Here is a 17420-nt window from a genome sequence, read left to right on the forward strand (position 1 = left end):
TTAATCCATAGGCTTTACGAAACTGAACCCAGATTTTTATAGCACTAAGGACAACAGAGAAACATTGTGTACCTTAAGAGGCAGTCGTGCGGTAAGAAGAGAATGAAGCGAAAACTTTGAGGACCTTAACTCAATTTGACTCACATTTCAGGATTTCCATCCAACCAATGATTAACTTTTCCAATAGTACCTGATTAAACTAGGCAATGTCAGGCTTCCTTTATGCTTAGGTAACTGTAGAATGGCCTTCTTGATGCGGGGAGGCTTGGTCAACCACAAGAATGAAGAGATCAAGCGAGCCAGTTGGCAAAAAAAAGATTTCTTAATAAAAAATGGAATATGTTGGAACAAGTAGAGAAACTTGGGCAACATCAACATTTTCACCAAGTTAACCCTGCCGTACAGTGACAGCGAAAGAGCGGACCAGCGAGCCAAGTCCTGTTTACACTTATCTGTTAACGGGCGAAAATTCAGATTATAAGGATAAGGATTGAGTAACAACCACACCTAGGTACCGAAACCCTCTCTGTGTAGTTTTAAAAAGGAAGGAGTGTGTTAACGACGTCCTAAATAAGTGATTAATTCAAATTAATGAATTAATTAAAGTTCACTTTTACCAAAATTTAATTTGTTACTGGGGAAGACATTAGTAGTCTAACGGACACTGTTACAGACTATATAAATTTCTGCATGGAGAACACCATACCCACCAGGACAGTAAGGTGTTTCTCCAACAACAAACCCTGGATCACACCAGACATAAAAGCTCTCCTGAAGGAGAAGAGGAGGGCTTTTGCGTCAGGCAACATAGAGGAGCGGAGGACTGTGCAGCGCCAGCTGAGGAGGAGGATCAGAGAGGGGAAAAGGTCCTACAGGAAGAGGATGGAGGAGCAGCTGCTGCAGAATAACGCCAGGGGAGTCTGGAGGGGCCTGAAGACCATCTCAGGCCACGGACAACCCAAGACCCGGACTGGGGGGGACCTGCAGTGGGCAAATGAGCTAAATCTCTTTTTCAATAGGTTCGATCAGATGCCTGCCTCCACTCAGTCTCTCCTGCTGCAGTCTCCACCTACTCCTCCTGCTGGGCGTGTCACCCCCTCCCCTCTTTTCTCCACAGTCTCCAGCTCCCAGCTACACCAGATAGCCACCACTCCTTCCTGTCCAGCCTTGGCCTTCACAACATCTCAGGTGAGGAACCAGCTGAAGAAGATGAAGGCGAGGAAGGCAGCGGGTCCAGATGGCATCAGCCCCCAGCTCCTCAAATCCTGCGCAGACCAGCTGTGTGGAATTGTCCAGCACATGTTCAACCTGAGCCTGAAGCTGGGCAGGGTCCCCCAGCTATGGAAAACATCCTGCCTGGTCCCGGTGCCAAACACCCCCCACCCGAAGGAGCTCAACAGCTTCAGACCAGTGGCGCTGACGTCTCACCTGATGAAGACCCTGGAGAGACTGGTCCTTGTCCACCTGCGCCCCCTGGTGAGCTCCTCAATGGACCCACTCCAGTTCGCATACCAGCCTGGCATCAGTGTGGATGATGCCATCATCTACCTCCTCCACACTTCACTCTCCCACCTGGAGAAGGCGGGGAGCACTGTGAGGATCATGTTCTTTGATTTCTCCAGTTCTTTCAACACCATCCAGCCCACCCTACTGGGAGACAAGCTGGAGCGGGCGGGGGTGGCGCACCACCTCACCACATGGATCCAGGACTACCTCACAAACCGGCCACAGTATGTGAGGACACAGGACTGTGTGTCTGACGTGCTCCTCTGCAGCACGGGGGCCCCACAGGGAACTGTCTTGGCTCCCTTCCTGTTCACCCTCTACACCTCGGACTTCAACTACAACACCCCTACCTGTCACCTGCAGAAGTTCTCTGACGACTCTGCGATTGTCGGCCTCATCACAGGCGGAGATGATCGGGAGTACAGAGAACTTACTCAGGGTTTTGTGGACTGGTGCCAGCAGAACCGCCTCCTGATCAATGCGGGGAAATCCAAAGAAATGGTGGTGGATTTCGGTAGGCGCCAGCACTCTTCACCTGCACCAGTGAACATCCGGGGAACAGATGTTGAGAGAGTCTCAACTTACAAGTACCTGGGTGTTCATCTGAACAATAAACTGGACTGGTGCGACAACACAGACGCCCTCTATAGGAAGAGTCAGAGCAGACTCTTCCTACTCAGGAGACTGAGGTCTTTTGGGGTTCAGGGGACACTCCTCAGGAACTTTTATGACTCGGTGGTTGCATCGGTCATCTTCCAGGGAGTGGTCACCTGGGCAGGCGGCGTCTCGGCCCGGGACAAGAAGCGGCTGGACAAACTGGTCAAGAGGGCCGGCTCTGTCCTGGGCTGCTCCCTGGACTCTGTGGACTCGGTGGGGGACACGAGGGTGTTGGCCAAGCTGTCATCAATGCTGGACAACCCGGACCACCCCCTCCAGGGAACCCTAACAGCACTCCACAGCTCCTTCAGTGACAGACTGTTACACCCTCGCTGTGCAAAGGAGAGATTCCGCCGTTCCTTCTTGCCTGCTGCTGTCAGACTCTTTAACAAGAACATTGTGTAGTCTCTACAAACTGGCGGTCATTAGTGCAATTGTGCAGTCCTGCACCTGAGCTCGTATCGTGCAATACCCAATATTCCCCACTACTGTAATACCGTGCAATACTCAACATTCCCCACTACTGTTAGTCTAGTTTTATTTTTATCCAATGCTGTTCCTTACATTTCACTACAGCACTGCAGCACTGTCACTTAGAGTATTTTTTCCTCTGTACTATGTACAGGCCGAAATGAGTGTTCCTCATATTTTTATGTAGATGTAGGTTGGTGTGTATACACATGTGTATATACACATGTTACTGCGCATATCTACATAGGTTTGATTCTAAATGTTTGCCGTCAATGTTATACATTAATGGCCACATTATGCCGCCGCCCCTGTGTGACCTATATCTTTGCTACTGTAACAATGAAAATTTCCCCACTGTGGGATCAATAAAGGCATTCTTATCTTATCTTATCTTATCTTATACTTGCCAAATTGAGACAAGATTTCTATTACTGCGGGGACAGACCAAGAAGGGTTCGACAGAGCAGCAAATCGTCTGCATAGAGGGACAGCTTATGAGTAATGCCATATCTTTGCAATGCCCTCAACCCCTTCCTCGTCTCGAAGCCAAATGGCCAATGGTTCCACGGCCAAAGCAAAAGAAGGGGAGAGAGGGAGCAACCATGCCTGGTACCACGATGCAGGGCAAAGGAGGCAGACCTCATGCTATTTGCAATGATGTGTGCCGTCGGACAATTATACAGCATTCTGATTAATTTTGAGTTTGTGGAATATTAGTGAAGCAGCAAAATGCACTTGTTTTTAGCCAACTCTGCCAATTAGCCAATTTTGTCTTGTCGACTGAAAATGACATCACAACTTGTCGTGTTACGTGGAATATAAAAGATTCACCAAAAGTGCCATGGCCAGGTGAAGTGATGGATCATTTGGTAAATATATTGAATGGACTACGTTCCTAGGAGCAACATTGGCTTAAATTGGGGAAATTGACCTCAATGACCTAAATTCTCGGCTTCAAATTTAGACACTAGAGGTCGCCAGTGCTTTAACACAGAACCATAATTCATGCAGAGGGACAGGTTCAATGCAACATTCTTTCGATATTCAATGCAACAGATGATATATAATATCATTTTGTATTGATATATAATGTACTAGTTGCTCTGAATGTTTGCTGTGCACTTTCTGTACTTATTTGCTATGATATGTTGTGATCATTTTCTACATTTCATTCATTTGCTTTGTTTTGATGTGTTGTTGTTTATCTACAACCTTGTTATTGAGATTGCTTTGCATGCTTAGCTATTGCCACATATATACTCAGTAATTGCTTCCTAGATGCTGTTTGTGCGATGTACATATTCTCCCAATATGTTACATGTGATAAGAGTTGTAACTATGTTAGGCCTATTACTACATGTGCAGAAAAATGTAGTAATGTGATTGAGAAACATAAGTTTGATTTTATTATTACTTATAATAGAGGTGATATAGGAACTGGTGAAGCCTTAGGATAAAAAGGAAGTATTAGCCTGAAAGGTGGAATTTTATAAAAGCAATGTTTCATTGTATATTTGTAGGAAGATGATGGGGTGATGCTGACTGTATGCCACTGAACAGGACACATGATGTATGGTCACACACTGATATGCTCTGTTGAGCACAGGCCGATGTGCGATAAGGCAGATTTCCAAACATGGAGTAAAGGTAATTCGGACAAGGGTGAACGATGAGGTAATGTCAGGAGAATCACGTGTTTTACAGTGGAATTTTCCATGACCTCATCTCAAAGCTTCCAGAAGAATGAGGACCTATAAAAGGCCTCAGCCTTCAGAGATCATGGCTCTCTTTTCCTTCTGCCAGCTAAGACGGGCTGTTGTCTGAAGGGCGCATAGCGAGGAGCTGTGTGAATTAAGTTAGATTTTTGCCTTTTGATTCTCTAGTGTAAGACGCTGCGACAAAAGGACTTATTTATCTTCTTTTGGACTTAACCAAATGACAGCAACGAAAAGGTAACATTAGGAAAAACACTCTATTGCGTTTAAGAGAGCCTTGTCGATGAATTAGGCTTCATGTTAATTAAAAATTGATCAATCTTAATTTCACCCTAAATAGACTAATGCTGAATTTTTCCTTTCTTAGACTAATGCTGAATTTTTTCTTTCTATCACATTTATGTCTTTAATCGTATTTAAGCCAATTTATTTATTTTAATCATTTTCTTAAATTCATGCTCTTTTATTATTAAGGTTAATCCTTTCCATAATAATTAACAACTGGATTTTGTTGAATTATCTCAATTATTGGGAGTTCAGATTTGATTGAAAAATGTTTTGCCAATGAGTAATATGATTTTCATGATATTATGATAAAAGTATGTCCTTTTCCAATTTGATTATTATCTTTTATCTCTATTCATATGAATCGTTTCCAATTACTATTTGACTATTGTAACCATTTTATTTCACAATTGTTCATGATTACTGATTGAAGTACGCATCTGTTATGTTCAATATTGACTCATGATTATCATATGATTTATTTATTCCTTTAATAAAATAATCTTTGTCACCTTATTATTTTCTTTTATTTCAACCATTCGACCTTTTTAATGAATAACTGCACCCATAATGTTATATGCCATGAATGAATTCAAATAGTTACCCCGGCTCAATGTAAACATACCCGAGCCATCCTACCAAGGAAAGCAACATTTTCTAGGTCGTAACAAGTGCAAACAATTCTAGAGGTAGAGCTGCCTAAAAAACGGGAGTGGTCGGATCATTCGCCTTAATTCTAAAGTGGTCACTCATTAAGAGCGCGTGGGCGACAGAAGACGGGTTGACCTCGTAATACTACGGGAGTTAGTACCTAGACGTGTCTACCTCGACGCCGGATTAAAAGAGCTTCTGTCCCCACATGAGGCCAGGCGGGGGGAAAAGGGAAAGTTCAAACCCGTTAGATGGAGAGCTGGCGAGTACTAGGACCGGTTAGTCCTAAGGTAAGTGGAATCTGACAAACTGCTCACAACGACCAATCACGACTCAGATTCAGAAAACAGGTCAGCCGTGATTGGTCGTTGTGAGCAGTTGTGATGTCAATTTCAGTCAATATAAATCAAAATGGCCGCCCCCAGAGATGGCTAAAAACTGGTGCATTTTACTGCTGAACTTACATTCCACAAACTCAAAATTTATTAGAATGCCGTGTTTCAACTAGTGGACCTGCTGGGAACATATTCTTGAAAGAAAATATGTTTGGGTTGACTTCTGCTTTAATTAGAATGCCATAGTGCATTTTATCCAAAGGTACAATACTGCACTTTTAAAAGCTTGTCGTCGTTGTGCAAAGCGAAAGTAAAATTGTCGCTTCTTCTTCGTTGCCTCCTTCTTCCGTTGTCTCCTTCTTCGTTGCCTCCTTCTACTTCTTTTAAAAACGAAGAAGAAACACGGTTGCCGGAGGTAATCATCCTTTAACTATCTCTTTGCACCAGCAAGGTCCTTTGGATAAAATGCAACGCGGGATTCTAGTAGGGGTACGCATTTTTTAGACAAACTTAAGACGAAACTAACAAACACTTTCACACTTTATTTGCCAATGTCTCGTTGGCACAACTTGTAAACACAGCTGTTATACTGTACTTTCCTATGTGTTGTGCTGAGCGCGCTTCGCTCACAACTTATGAACACAGCTGTTTTTTTTTTAAATTTAGTTTTAACAGAAAGCAAAAAACATTCCCCGTTATCCATCCATCCATTATCTGTGACGCTTATCCTCACAAGGGTCACGGGGCGTGCTGGAGCCTATCCCAGCTGTCTTTGGGCAGTAGGCGGGGGACACCCTGAACTGGTTGCCAGCCAATCGCAGGGCACACAGAGACAAACATCCGCACTCACAATCACACCTAGGGGCAATTTAGAGTATCCAATCAACTTACCATGCATGTTTTTGGAATGTGGGAGGAAACCGGAGTACCCGGAGAAAACCCACGCAGGCACGGGGAGAACATGCAAACTCCACACAGGGAGGCCGGAGCCGGGATCGAACCCACGACCTCTGAACTGTGAGGCGGACGTGCTAACCAGTCGACCACCGTGCCGCCCATTCCCCGTTATAAAAGCATAAAATAGAATAAAACTTGCGCATTAGAGCATTGTTCATAAATAATAATAATAATAATGATAAAACAGATTAAACGCAGGAAAACACCCTTTCTTGTATGGATAAAATGATGTTGCAGATAAAGTCAGGTAGCACTTGCCAACTAGTAACTTTAATTTCATTATAAAAGCAACAGAGGACAGCTCATGCTCCACCACGGCTCTTGTGCGATTGAATATAACAGGGACCACGGTCAAATGTGGTGGTCGCTTGGATGCTGCAGCCGTTCATTCGCGCACAGCGGAGAGGGGAGGGGCTTCACTTGGTGGTAGACTACGACAGCATTTTTCAACATCGCAATCAACTGGCCGACACACTATGCTAACGCTAACAATATTGCTGTCTTAGTAAAGCTCAAGAACTCGTAAAAAAAAAAAAGCCGCCGAGTGAACAAGACGCTGTTTGGCTGTGTGTGCCGTAGTACACCTCATGCTGATTGGCTGCCGTGAGGCGGAATGGCAAAACAGATGACTTGTTTTATGCTACGTTCACACCAAACGCGAATGAAGCGTTCCGAGTCGCTTGATTTGTTCGCGTTTGACTGCGAGAAATTTGAATCTTGAATGCTGCAGCCGCTCATCCGCTCAGAGCGGAGAGGGGAGGGGCTTCGCTTGGTAGTAGAGTACGACAGCATTTTTCAACGTCACAATCAAATGGCCGACACACTATGCTACTGCTAACAATATTGCTGTCTTGGTAAAGATTGGCTGCCGCAGTATGACCGATGCTGATTGGCTGAGTGGCGAAAAAAGTTGACTTGATTAATACGCGACGAATGGGACGAATGGACGGATTTTCGGTGCTTCGCTCCGCGTCCCACCGCTACGCGTCCCACCAGTCCAAATGCATCATTCGCACCGACCGGCGCGCAACCGCGCCCGCCCGCGCGAACTACATCGACTCCAATTGAAACGCGCCGCCAGAAACGCTCCCAACGCAGTTGGTGTGACATAGCATGAATGCAGCATCAGGCGTTGACTTTTTTTTTTCCCCATCAGACGTATTCGTTGTATGACTGCGTGCACCGAACTGTGAAGCCCGCACCGAAATGGGAAATCATATTCAGTGTCTAATTTAGGACCTGAACAAACCACTGGTTAATTACGCTGTCATTGTATGATACGGCACAAGTCTCTGGCGTTAGTGGCTAGCAGATGTTATCATTAGCTGGTAGTTCAACAGCTGTTCCTTGGCTTACAGTACTGTACTTTTTAAAAAAAAAACTTTTTCAATATTGTTGACCAAGATTACTTTGTAATGCGCTGCCCATGTTGAAATGAAGGTGCCTTAAATTGCACTTCAAGGTCTTTTTCATTATGAAAAAATATAAAGTAAAATCAAACTCTTTATTTATTTAATAAAAACACTTGTGCTCAGTAAATAATATAAAACAAACATTCAGCTCAAAATGCCTTACAGGATACCTTGGAATTCATACACTTACAAAATAAGAATGTGTCCTGCCTTATATTGCGTTAAGTTGTGTTCTTAAATCCTACATGGCCATTTTAGACATTAGGAGTAGATTGTTTTTTATGGACAAAAACGTTTTATAAAATAAATGAAGACAATCTCCCGGTTCTCATGTGAGTATCCCATGAAAATAATTATGTGCACCCCTATATATATATATATATATATATATAGGGGTGCACATATATATATATATATATATATATATATATTAGGGCTTTTCTGGATAAAACAATCAAATCGGCACGTTCGATTTTTTAATTTTTGGTGGAAGTAAGCCACGTTAGTTTCCTCTGCATTTCCGCTTCCTCCCACGATCGAATTGACTGTCTACCGTCTCTCATGTTGATGATTTCGTTTCAGATGGGGTATGCACTTTCTTCTTTCGTTATTGGTTTAATTAAGAACAGATCTGAAATCTATTGTGTAAGTAAAATGCTGTTAATCCCAATGGATTGTTCTTTGTGTATTAAGTTAAATTGACTGGCATTTTGAGTTCAAAGAAAAATTAAGTTTAAATAAAAGACATTCCAAATACTTCATTTTTCATTAATTTTTTATTTTACAAAGAAATCATAATCATAAAATTGGGTTTCAGAGAAAATAATCAGGATTTGGCAAAATCGAACAGCCCTAATATATATATAGTATATATATATATATATATATATATATATATATATATATATATATATATATATATATATATATATATACTACTCTTGTCCACTTCAACCTGTGAAAGTATAAAAGTGTTCTGCATAATAGTTTGGATTTATAGACATAAAACGTGATCTCATCATGATCACCTCCACAAAATCAAAAATACCGTGGCGATTGCTCCTCCACTTTCACAAGCTGAAATGGACAAGAGCCTGAATGCGCACACGAACCCCGACTGGTTATATTTCGGACATTTAGCGACGCTAAACTCGACTCAACTCAGGAGAGAGATGGCGGCTTGCAGCAGCAGGCAGACTGGAGCTTTACGCCCCCCTCTTCCCTCCCCGGCTAAAGGTAGGATAATAGGATGGCTAATAGCAACAACTAGCTTCAGGTCGTTAAAACAAAATGTTAGCACAACAACATTAACTCCTTACTCTGCGTCCAGCCTGCGTCAATCTTCATGTCGTGGGGTTGCCTCGCGGGGTTGCCTCGCAAGCAGCCGCCAGAGAGTGAGGTAAGCCCTCATCGAACAAGCGTCAATGTAGGGCTGGACTGATATTTCGATATCGATGTATCGCGATTGACACGTAATCAATACCAATAGAAAATGCCTTCGATAAAACCCGATCGCAGCATGGTGCGTGATGTAGGCGCTTCCGCCTCCAAACATGAAGAAGAAGCATTTAAACCAAAGAAGAAGCAGCTTTTGAACCAACAAGGAAGAAGCATTTAAACCAACAAGAAGAAGCTGTTAACTCAACGGAGCACGCTCGCGGGCCCGGCGGCAGTGCGCTACGCTCGCGGGCCCGGCATCCGTGCGCTATGCTCGCGTCCAGCGAGCGAGCGCCGTAACTTTGCTCAAATAAATGACCACTCGACTCAGTACAACTCTTACAATTAAATTATATTATGCATGATAACCCTATTAAAAACCCGTGGATGGAGCCATGGTGTACAAGTAAAGCTTGTCTTTGACATGATAGCAGTAGTTAGCCTTATCCGACACCGGCATCGCACTCAAGGTAAAATCCAGCAAGTAAAATATGAATGGACTATGGCAATAATGAGTCCGCTAAAAAGATAAAGTAGTCCTAAGACAGTTGGTCAACGATCATGTATGCACTGCAAGAGAGTATTCGTTCACTTACATTGGATGAACATTGAATGAAGGCTAATATATGTATCAACAACTGCTTTGGGTTAGACCTAATACAAATACGCATTTACAATGCACTGATGGAGGACAAACTGCACATGACACTACATAACGGTGTACAAAAAACAGTTAACTGTTATTTAAAGGTAAGGTCTAAAACAAAATCAATAATTATCAATATTGACTGATATGAAATACTTAGATTGTGAGTTTTTCAAAAAATTCTCAGCCCTTCTAAGCACATTATCTTTAAAATTTAGTTTGTTTAATCTTTATATCGACAGGTTTATTTCACTCTTTCCTAGTTACACTGACCTCTTATTAAAGGTTAAGTATTATGTTAATATAAAATAACCTAAATGTATTTTTATTCGTGTCATTATTTTCAATAGTTTAAAAAAGGAAAAAAATTCAATATATATCGATATCGATCAATATGAAACACTTATATTGTGAAATACTTTTCAGTCATATCGCCCAGCCCTACGTCAATGTTCAGCGAACAAAATGTTCCAGCGAGGCTGACTCCACAACCGAGTGTGGCCGCATTGGAACGTACCTTTTCGGCTGTTTACGTTCCAAATTGGACGGCGTGTTGTCGGTCGAGAAAATGGGGCCATTCCTCATCCAAATAAATGTGCACGTCCACTAATTTCCACTTCAGTCTCTGTAAATATCCTGACTGGTGTTAAATGCCTCGCTCGTCATTAACCGTGATCAGCAAAGAAGCAGTTTTTCTTTTTTTTTTTCTTTAAGCAAAGAAGCAGTGTGCGCTGGTCCCAACCTATGTAGCTCTGCTCACTTCCACATTTCCTCATTCTCATATAAATCAGCCACGGAGAGGTTAATCCTTTTGATATGTTGAAGTGGGCATTAGTAGCGATATCCACATAAATTTTGGTGCCAATTGATAGACGTTTTTGGACGTTATAAGCAATGAAAGTACGATGATTTCCAATGGAGAGTTTGGAATCGGTTACTCCCGTGACTCCGGACGAACAGGGATAGAACGCTCGGGGGCGTGGCCATTCTCCTCATTAACAAGGGGCGTTATTCATGGAGTCACTTATTTCCTAATTTCTCCCAAATTTATTGATAAAATAGAAAATGACAACTCTTTTCATGGGCGGCACGGTGGTCAACTGAATAGTACGTCCCCCTCACAGTTCAGAGGTCGTGGGTTCGATCCTGGCCTCCCTGTGTGGAGTTTGCATGTTCTCCCCGTGCCTGCGTGGGTTTTCTCCGGGTACTCCGGTTTCCTCCCACATTCCAAAAACATGCATGGTGAGTTGATTGGACTCTCAAAATTGCCCCTAGGTGTGATTGTGAGTGCGGATGTTTGTCTTTGTGTGCCCTGCGATTGGCTGGCAACAAATTCAGGGTGTCCCCCGCCTACTGCCCCGCGACCCTTGTGAGGATAAGCGGTATAGATAATGGATGGATGGATGGAACTCGTTTCCTTTTTTCTGATCAAAAAATATATAAAATGAACTTGTTAGTGAAAACATGGCCATCCCGGCCCACCGGCCCTTAAAGTTACCAGCCAGTCAGATTTCCCACCAGCCATTTTTTAAAATTTCATTTAATCTGTTGTTTTTATCTACCTCCCTCACACTGTGTTCGTTTCTCGCGGTGATTGCACTTTAGACTGTAGCATGAAATACCGACATTTGCACAGTGGACATATTAACTAAACATTTGCACAATGGGCATATTAACTAAACATCATTACGAAGCAATAGGGCACAGTTTTTACTGGAAGTGTAGGAGTCACTGCTAGAGGGACAAATGACCAAGAATAAAACATAGCGTAGGTTTGGGCATCGTTTGAATTTGACCAATTACGGTTCAGATTTCGGTACCAAACAATACTTGATTCCTTTTGGAGTGTCCAAATTACAGCCATTCATTTTTAGCAACACAGAATGAAATAACATTTGACACATCCCGTGTCATTTGCCTGCCTTGTACTACAGTACTTACCTTCTACAGTGAGTGGCAAGGCAGGAGAACAGAAGAAGATCCCTCAATTCCTTGTTTCAACCAGTCACACCAAATCTTGAAAAATCATTGATGTTTGAGTGGACCATGCTCCGTGCTTCTATTGTTGCCCCAACCGACCAGAGCTGTGGCTGTAAGTTGGTCAGTGCCTATCGTGGTATCCCTCACTGCTGATGTCCACCAACAGGTGTGAGGATTACCGTCAAGGTGAAGAAGGAGTCCTACTGGGCCTTTTTGGCCCGTGGGACTCTGAAGGTAACTGGTGGGTACCAGCTGGCCAAGGGGAATGCTGCCTTGGTGGTCACTGAGGCAAAAACTCGGGCGTGGGAGGAGTTTGCCGAGGCCACGGAGAATAACTTCCAGACGGCTTCTAAGAAATTCTGGTCCACCATCCGACGTCTCAGGAGGGGGAAGCAGTGCACCGTCAACTCTGTATATAGTGAGGATGGGTTTCTGCTTATCTCAACACGGGACGCTGTGAATTGGTGGAGAGAATACTTAGAAGACCTGCTCAATTCTACCGACATGCCTTCCCATGATGAAGCAGTCTGGGGTCTCTGAGGCAGGCTTTCCTATCTCTGGGGTTGAGGTCACCGGGGTGGCTAAAAAGCTCTTCGGTGGTAAGGCGCGTGGAGGATGAGATCCACCCAGAGTTCCTAAAGGCTCTGGATGTTGTGTGCGTGTCCTGGTTGACACGCCTCTGCAACATCGCATGGACATCAGGGACAGCGCCTCTGCATTGGTTGACCGGGGTGGTTCCCTTTTTGAACAAGGGGGTCTGGAGGGTGTGTTCCAACTATAGGGGGGGCACTCCTCAGCCTCCCTGGTAAGGTCTATTCAGGGGTGCTGGAGAGGAGGGTCTGTCGGGAGATAGAATCTCGGATTCAGGATGATCAATGTGTTTTTTGTCCCGGCTGTGGAACAGTGGACCAGCTCTAGAATGGAAGTTCTCTCAACCAGTGTGCTTTGTGGAGTTGGAGAAGGTGTTCGACCATGTATCCTGGGGGTGCTCTCTTGTGGAGGGTGCTTTCGAAGTATGGGGTATCAGACGTCCTAGTATGAGCAATTCGATCCCTGTACGATCGGTGTCAGAGTTTGGGCCACCTTGCCGGCAGTAAGTCGGATTCGTTTCCAGTGAGGGTTGGACTCCGCCACCAATTCTGTTCATAACTTTTATGAACAGAATTTCTAGGTATAGCCGAGGTGTTGAGGGCGTCCAGTTCGGTGGTCTCAAGTGTTATAGCTCTGCTTTTTGCAGATATTGTGTTACTGTCGGCTTCTTTAAGCCACAATGTTCGACTCTCACTGGAGCAGTTTGCAGCCGAGTGTGAAGTAGTTGGGATGAAAATCAGCACCTCCAAATCTGAGACCATGGTCAGTTAGAAAAGGGTGGAGTGCCCTCTCCTGGTCGGGGATGAGATCCTGCCCCGTGGGGGGGGGGAATTCAAGCATCTTGGGGTCTTGTTCATGAGTGAGGGGAGGATGGAGCGGGAGCTCGACAGGAGGATCGGTGCAGCATCTGCAGTGATGCAGACTCTGTATAGGTCTGTCGTGGTGAAGAGGCAGCTGAGCCGAAAGGTGAAGCTCTCGATTTAACGGTCGATCTCCTTCAGTTCCTGTTCCTGCAACCTGCAATTACTGTAGTCCTTTGCCTCTGTTGTCACCACCGCTGTAGATGGTGTCCTAAAGCAGAGATGCCAAAAACTGGCACTCGTAGGTCTTGGTCATTATGGCACCCTAGTAACTTTAACTTGGAGCTACTACTTGGATTAAATGTGTCTGAAAAGCTAAAAGTGTGTCAATACTGACCTTAAAGGGGCGTGGGAGGTCAGGCTGGGTGTATCGAAGGTAGATTAAACCAAGTACTACCACACCAATTGATAACCACCGCAGAAAGCTCATGAAGTTTAACAGGCTGTAGATGTCTCCCACAAACAGCTGGAGCATGGTCAATGGAAACTGCACACAGAATGTTTTAAGCATTGTAGGACTCATCTACAGTATAGTAAGGGCATTAAATATTGTTCGCCAGAGCTGGGAATTTTACAAAAATTTCCCGGTCCGTTTAATCGCCTTCCGCCTGCAGCTGGGGTACCCTTGCGGGTACTTTTTGTGACCGTCTAGCCGCCTTTGTGTCCGGCCGGACCAAATAGTAATCGCCAATAGGCCGGTTCGCCTATAATATTAAACAGGCTTCAATTAGCGTTTCCATCTACCAACTTTGACCAAATTTCACTCGCCCTTCCCCGCTGAGCGATATTTTAAATGAAAGACTCACCGTGGCATGCAACCTCACCGCAGCCGGACTATATGTGTCCGCTTTTAGGACTCCGAAGCTGTCAAAAAGTCTTAGAAGCGGCCAACGGGAGACAGAAACCTCGCTGCGGCCATTGAAGCCTCACCGTGAAAATAGACGATAGACGATTACGTAGCCGGAAAAAATGGGCTTCTGACTATGCTTAGTTTGTTTATTTTTTTAAGATTCCCGTCTTTTGTTTATCACCTACAAAATGGGCGTCCGTCATAGGCGGATAGATGGGCCGGTCTGTCACAAAGGCGGAATGCCCAGCTCTGTTGTTTTCATTAACATATTGTGTGTGCTGTTCGTGGGTGTGTTATGCATGTTCTACTAAGATTCCAATCGCTAACTAAGAGCCCCAAACAGCTGGCGTTAAATTGCATGTTCACTCAATACAACAGATTTCATACGTAGGAGTAGGAGGTGGAAAAATGTTTAAAGAGAGTTTTGCCCTTTAGGTAGTTTTGATGGTTTTGACCTTGGAATGTTTGAGAGAAGAGAAAAGTAAAGTTTGGAAAAATGTCAATAAAAGTGTTTGTGGAAGAGGCAAATAATCATATTACACATAATGAATCTGTTGCTTTATTATAATAATAATAAATATAATAATAATAATAATAATAATAATAATAATAATAATAATAATAATAATAATATTTAAAATTTCTACCTTGGCCACCAAAAATATTTCGGATGTACTGTACGTAAGTAAAAGGTAAAAGAAACAACAAATACAGTGGTGTCTACAAATTTAATTCATAAAAAACAAATGCCAGTTGTTCCTGCAAGTTTTGGCTTCTAAGGGGCAGTGTGGTGCCATGCACAGATAGAGTATACAGCACAGCACCATCGTGGCTGATCCCATCCCCTAGTGACGCCTGCTGCACAGACCCTGTATCACCTGAGGAAGTGAGAGCTGCTCTGAAGAAGCTGAACACCAGGAAAGCCCCCGGTATCTGTGCCATCACCGGTGAGATGCTCAAAGCCGGAGGTGAGGGCATGGTAGAGTGGCTAACCCACCTATTCAACCAGGTGTGAGAGACAGAGCAGCTGCCTACCGGCTGGACCAGAGGAGTCATTGTTCCTTTCTGGAAACGCAAGGGTGACAGGCTTGTCTGTGGAAACCACAGAGGCATTACCCTGCTCTCCATCCCTGGCAAGGTCTTCACCAGGATCTTGCTTAACCGTGCCCTTCCAGCGATCAGAAGCCTACGCCGTCTCCAGCAGGCTGGCTTTATGCCCAAACGCTTCACAATCGACCACATATCTGCCGTACGCCTGAGAAGACCCGTGAATTCCGTAAAGACTGCCACCTGTATATCGTATTTATTGATCTGAAGGCCGCTTTTGACACCGTCTGCCACTCCTCATTGAGGAACATACTCCAGACCCTCGGAGCACCACCCAAGATCACAAGCTGCTCTACTGCAATGCAGATTGCTGTGTGCGTATTAATAACAGAGTCCAACTGGTTTACCATCTCCAGTGGAGTCCATCAGGGTTGCGTGGCTGCTCCTGACCTTTTTAACTGCATCATTGACCATCTGATGTCCAGGGTCTTTGAGCGTGTCCCTGGAGTGTCCCTTGGCAACTACCATCTGACTGATCTTGAGTACGCTGATGACACCATCCTGTTCAGCATAACCTACCGTCAGCTGAGAGACGCTCTGGGCATTTACAGCAAGGAGGCAGCACAGCTTGGTCTCCAAGTGAGCTGGACTAAAACAAAGTTCATGTACGTCCGAGATGGACCAGACCCTCCTACCATTCAAGTTGATAGCGACACTGTGGAGCCTGTCAAGAACTTTATGTACCTCGGGTCCATAATGACGGACAACGGGGACCTAAAACCAGAGATTGATCACAGGCGAGCCCTGGCAGCATCTGCTCTGCAGTCTCTCCGGAAACCACTCTGGCGGCATCAGACCATCTCACGCAAGACGAAAGCTACGGATTTACAATTCAGCTGTACTCGCCATCCTGCTTTATGGTTCAGAAACATGGCCCATGAATGACACTCTGGCTGCAAGAATCGAGGGCTTTGATAGCAGGGCTCTTAGAACCATCGAGAACATCGGGTGGCCGCAGCGAGTCTCCAATGAAGTGCTTAGAGCCCGTACCGCCCAGCCCCAAGCATCTTCCTTGGTTGCACAACACCGCACTCGCTGGCTCAGCCATGTCTTTCGTCTGCCCCAAGAACATCCGACACGAGCCATTCTCCAGTTTGACCCAACGGCCGCAAGCTGAAGACGACTGCGAGGGAAGCCCCGCACCCGATGGTTTGAGGTTGCTGCAGGTGACCTCCAACAACATGGAGTCACTGTGGAGGAGGCAGAGCAGCTGGCACAAGATCGCCAGCGCTGGAAAAATCTGGTTCAGCTGGTCGGCTCAACGCACCGGGACGGGATACCCTCACTCACGCTGGAGCGCTAGGAGGAGGATCTGGCCATTGAGCGTCAGGTAAGGTTGCCAACTTTCTCACTCCTAAATACGGGACAGGTGCACGGTGCCACGGTGGTGTGAGCATGATGTGTGAATTTTGGATTTTTTTTCTAATTTTCACATTAATGCGGAAACCACATTCACGTAAAAATACGAAAAAATGGACAGTGTTTTTCACAGGACAGCGACGATATGTCACCTCCTATGAAACCACAATTTGGCTCTTTTCATCAAAAAACGGGTGTAAGAAATCTGAAATAAAAGAGGAGTGTGACTCACCAAATTTATTTTTTCCATGGATACTTTGGCTGCTTTTGACTGACTCGAGCAGTCTTCTGTCCTTTTGCACAGCCAGAGAGAAGTCCTTACATGACAGGTGGAGTGATTGACGCTTGTTCTGAGATTGATGCTTTATCTGATCTAGGATCTGTCATGTGTAGTACCGAGAGTCTCCATTAGGAGCGCTGTAATGTGCTATCACTGTTTAAGAACCAGCAATGTATGTTCGAGCTAGTATACAAGTAAAAGACATTGAGCTGCCAACCCGTCTGTGTCCGTCGTTATTTGACAATTGATCGCCATCCAAAGATTTACTAATGCAGTTTTCTGTATTTGCAAGAGTTGATAGTCAATATATGGGACATTTAC

General features: G+C 44.6%; 1 protein-coding gene across 5 annotated transcripts in view; it reads right to left on the minus strand.

Moving 5' to 3' along the window:
- The window catches only part of slc7a11 (solute carrier family 7 member 11), a 105523-nt gene that overhangs the window by 12203 nt on the left and 75900 nt on the right, over positions 1 to 17420 (minus strand). For 4 of the 5 annotated variants that reach the window (XR_015085770.1, XR_015085771.1, XM_086024119.1 and 1 more), the window contains one exon: positions 13841 to 13990. The exons of the other annotated variant lie outside the window; for it this stretch is intronic. Coding sequence is in view for 2 of the 4 variants with exons in the window: in XM_086024119.1 (XP_085880245.1) it covers positions 13841 to 13990 (150 nt within the window). In the remaining 2 variants the exon portion in view is untranslated. The remainder of the gene's footprint in view (positions 1 to 13840; positions 13991 to 17420) is intronic. 5 annotated transcript variants of the gene reach the window in all.

Source organism: Filicampus tigris, chromosome 2 (genome assembly GCF_054856515.1).
Source record: "Filicampus tigris isolate MCC_2025a chromosome 2, RoL_Ftig_1.0, whole genome shotgun sequence".
Classification (NCBI taxonomy): Eukaryota; Metazoa; Chordata; class Actinopteri; order Syngnathiformes; family Syngnathidae; genus Filicampus; species Filicampus tigris.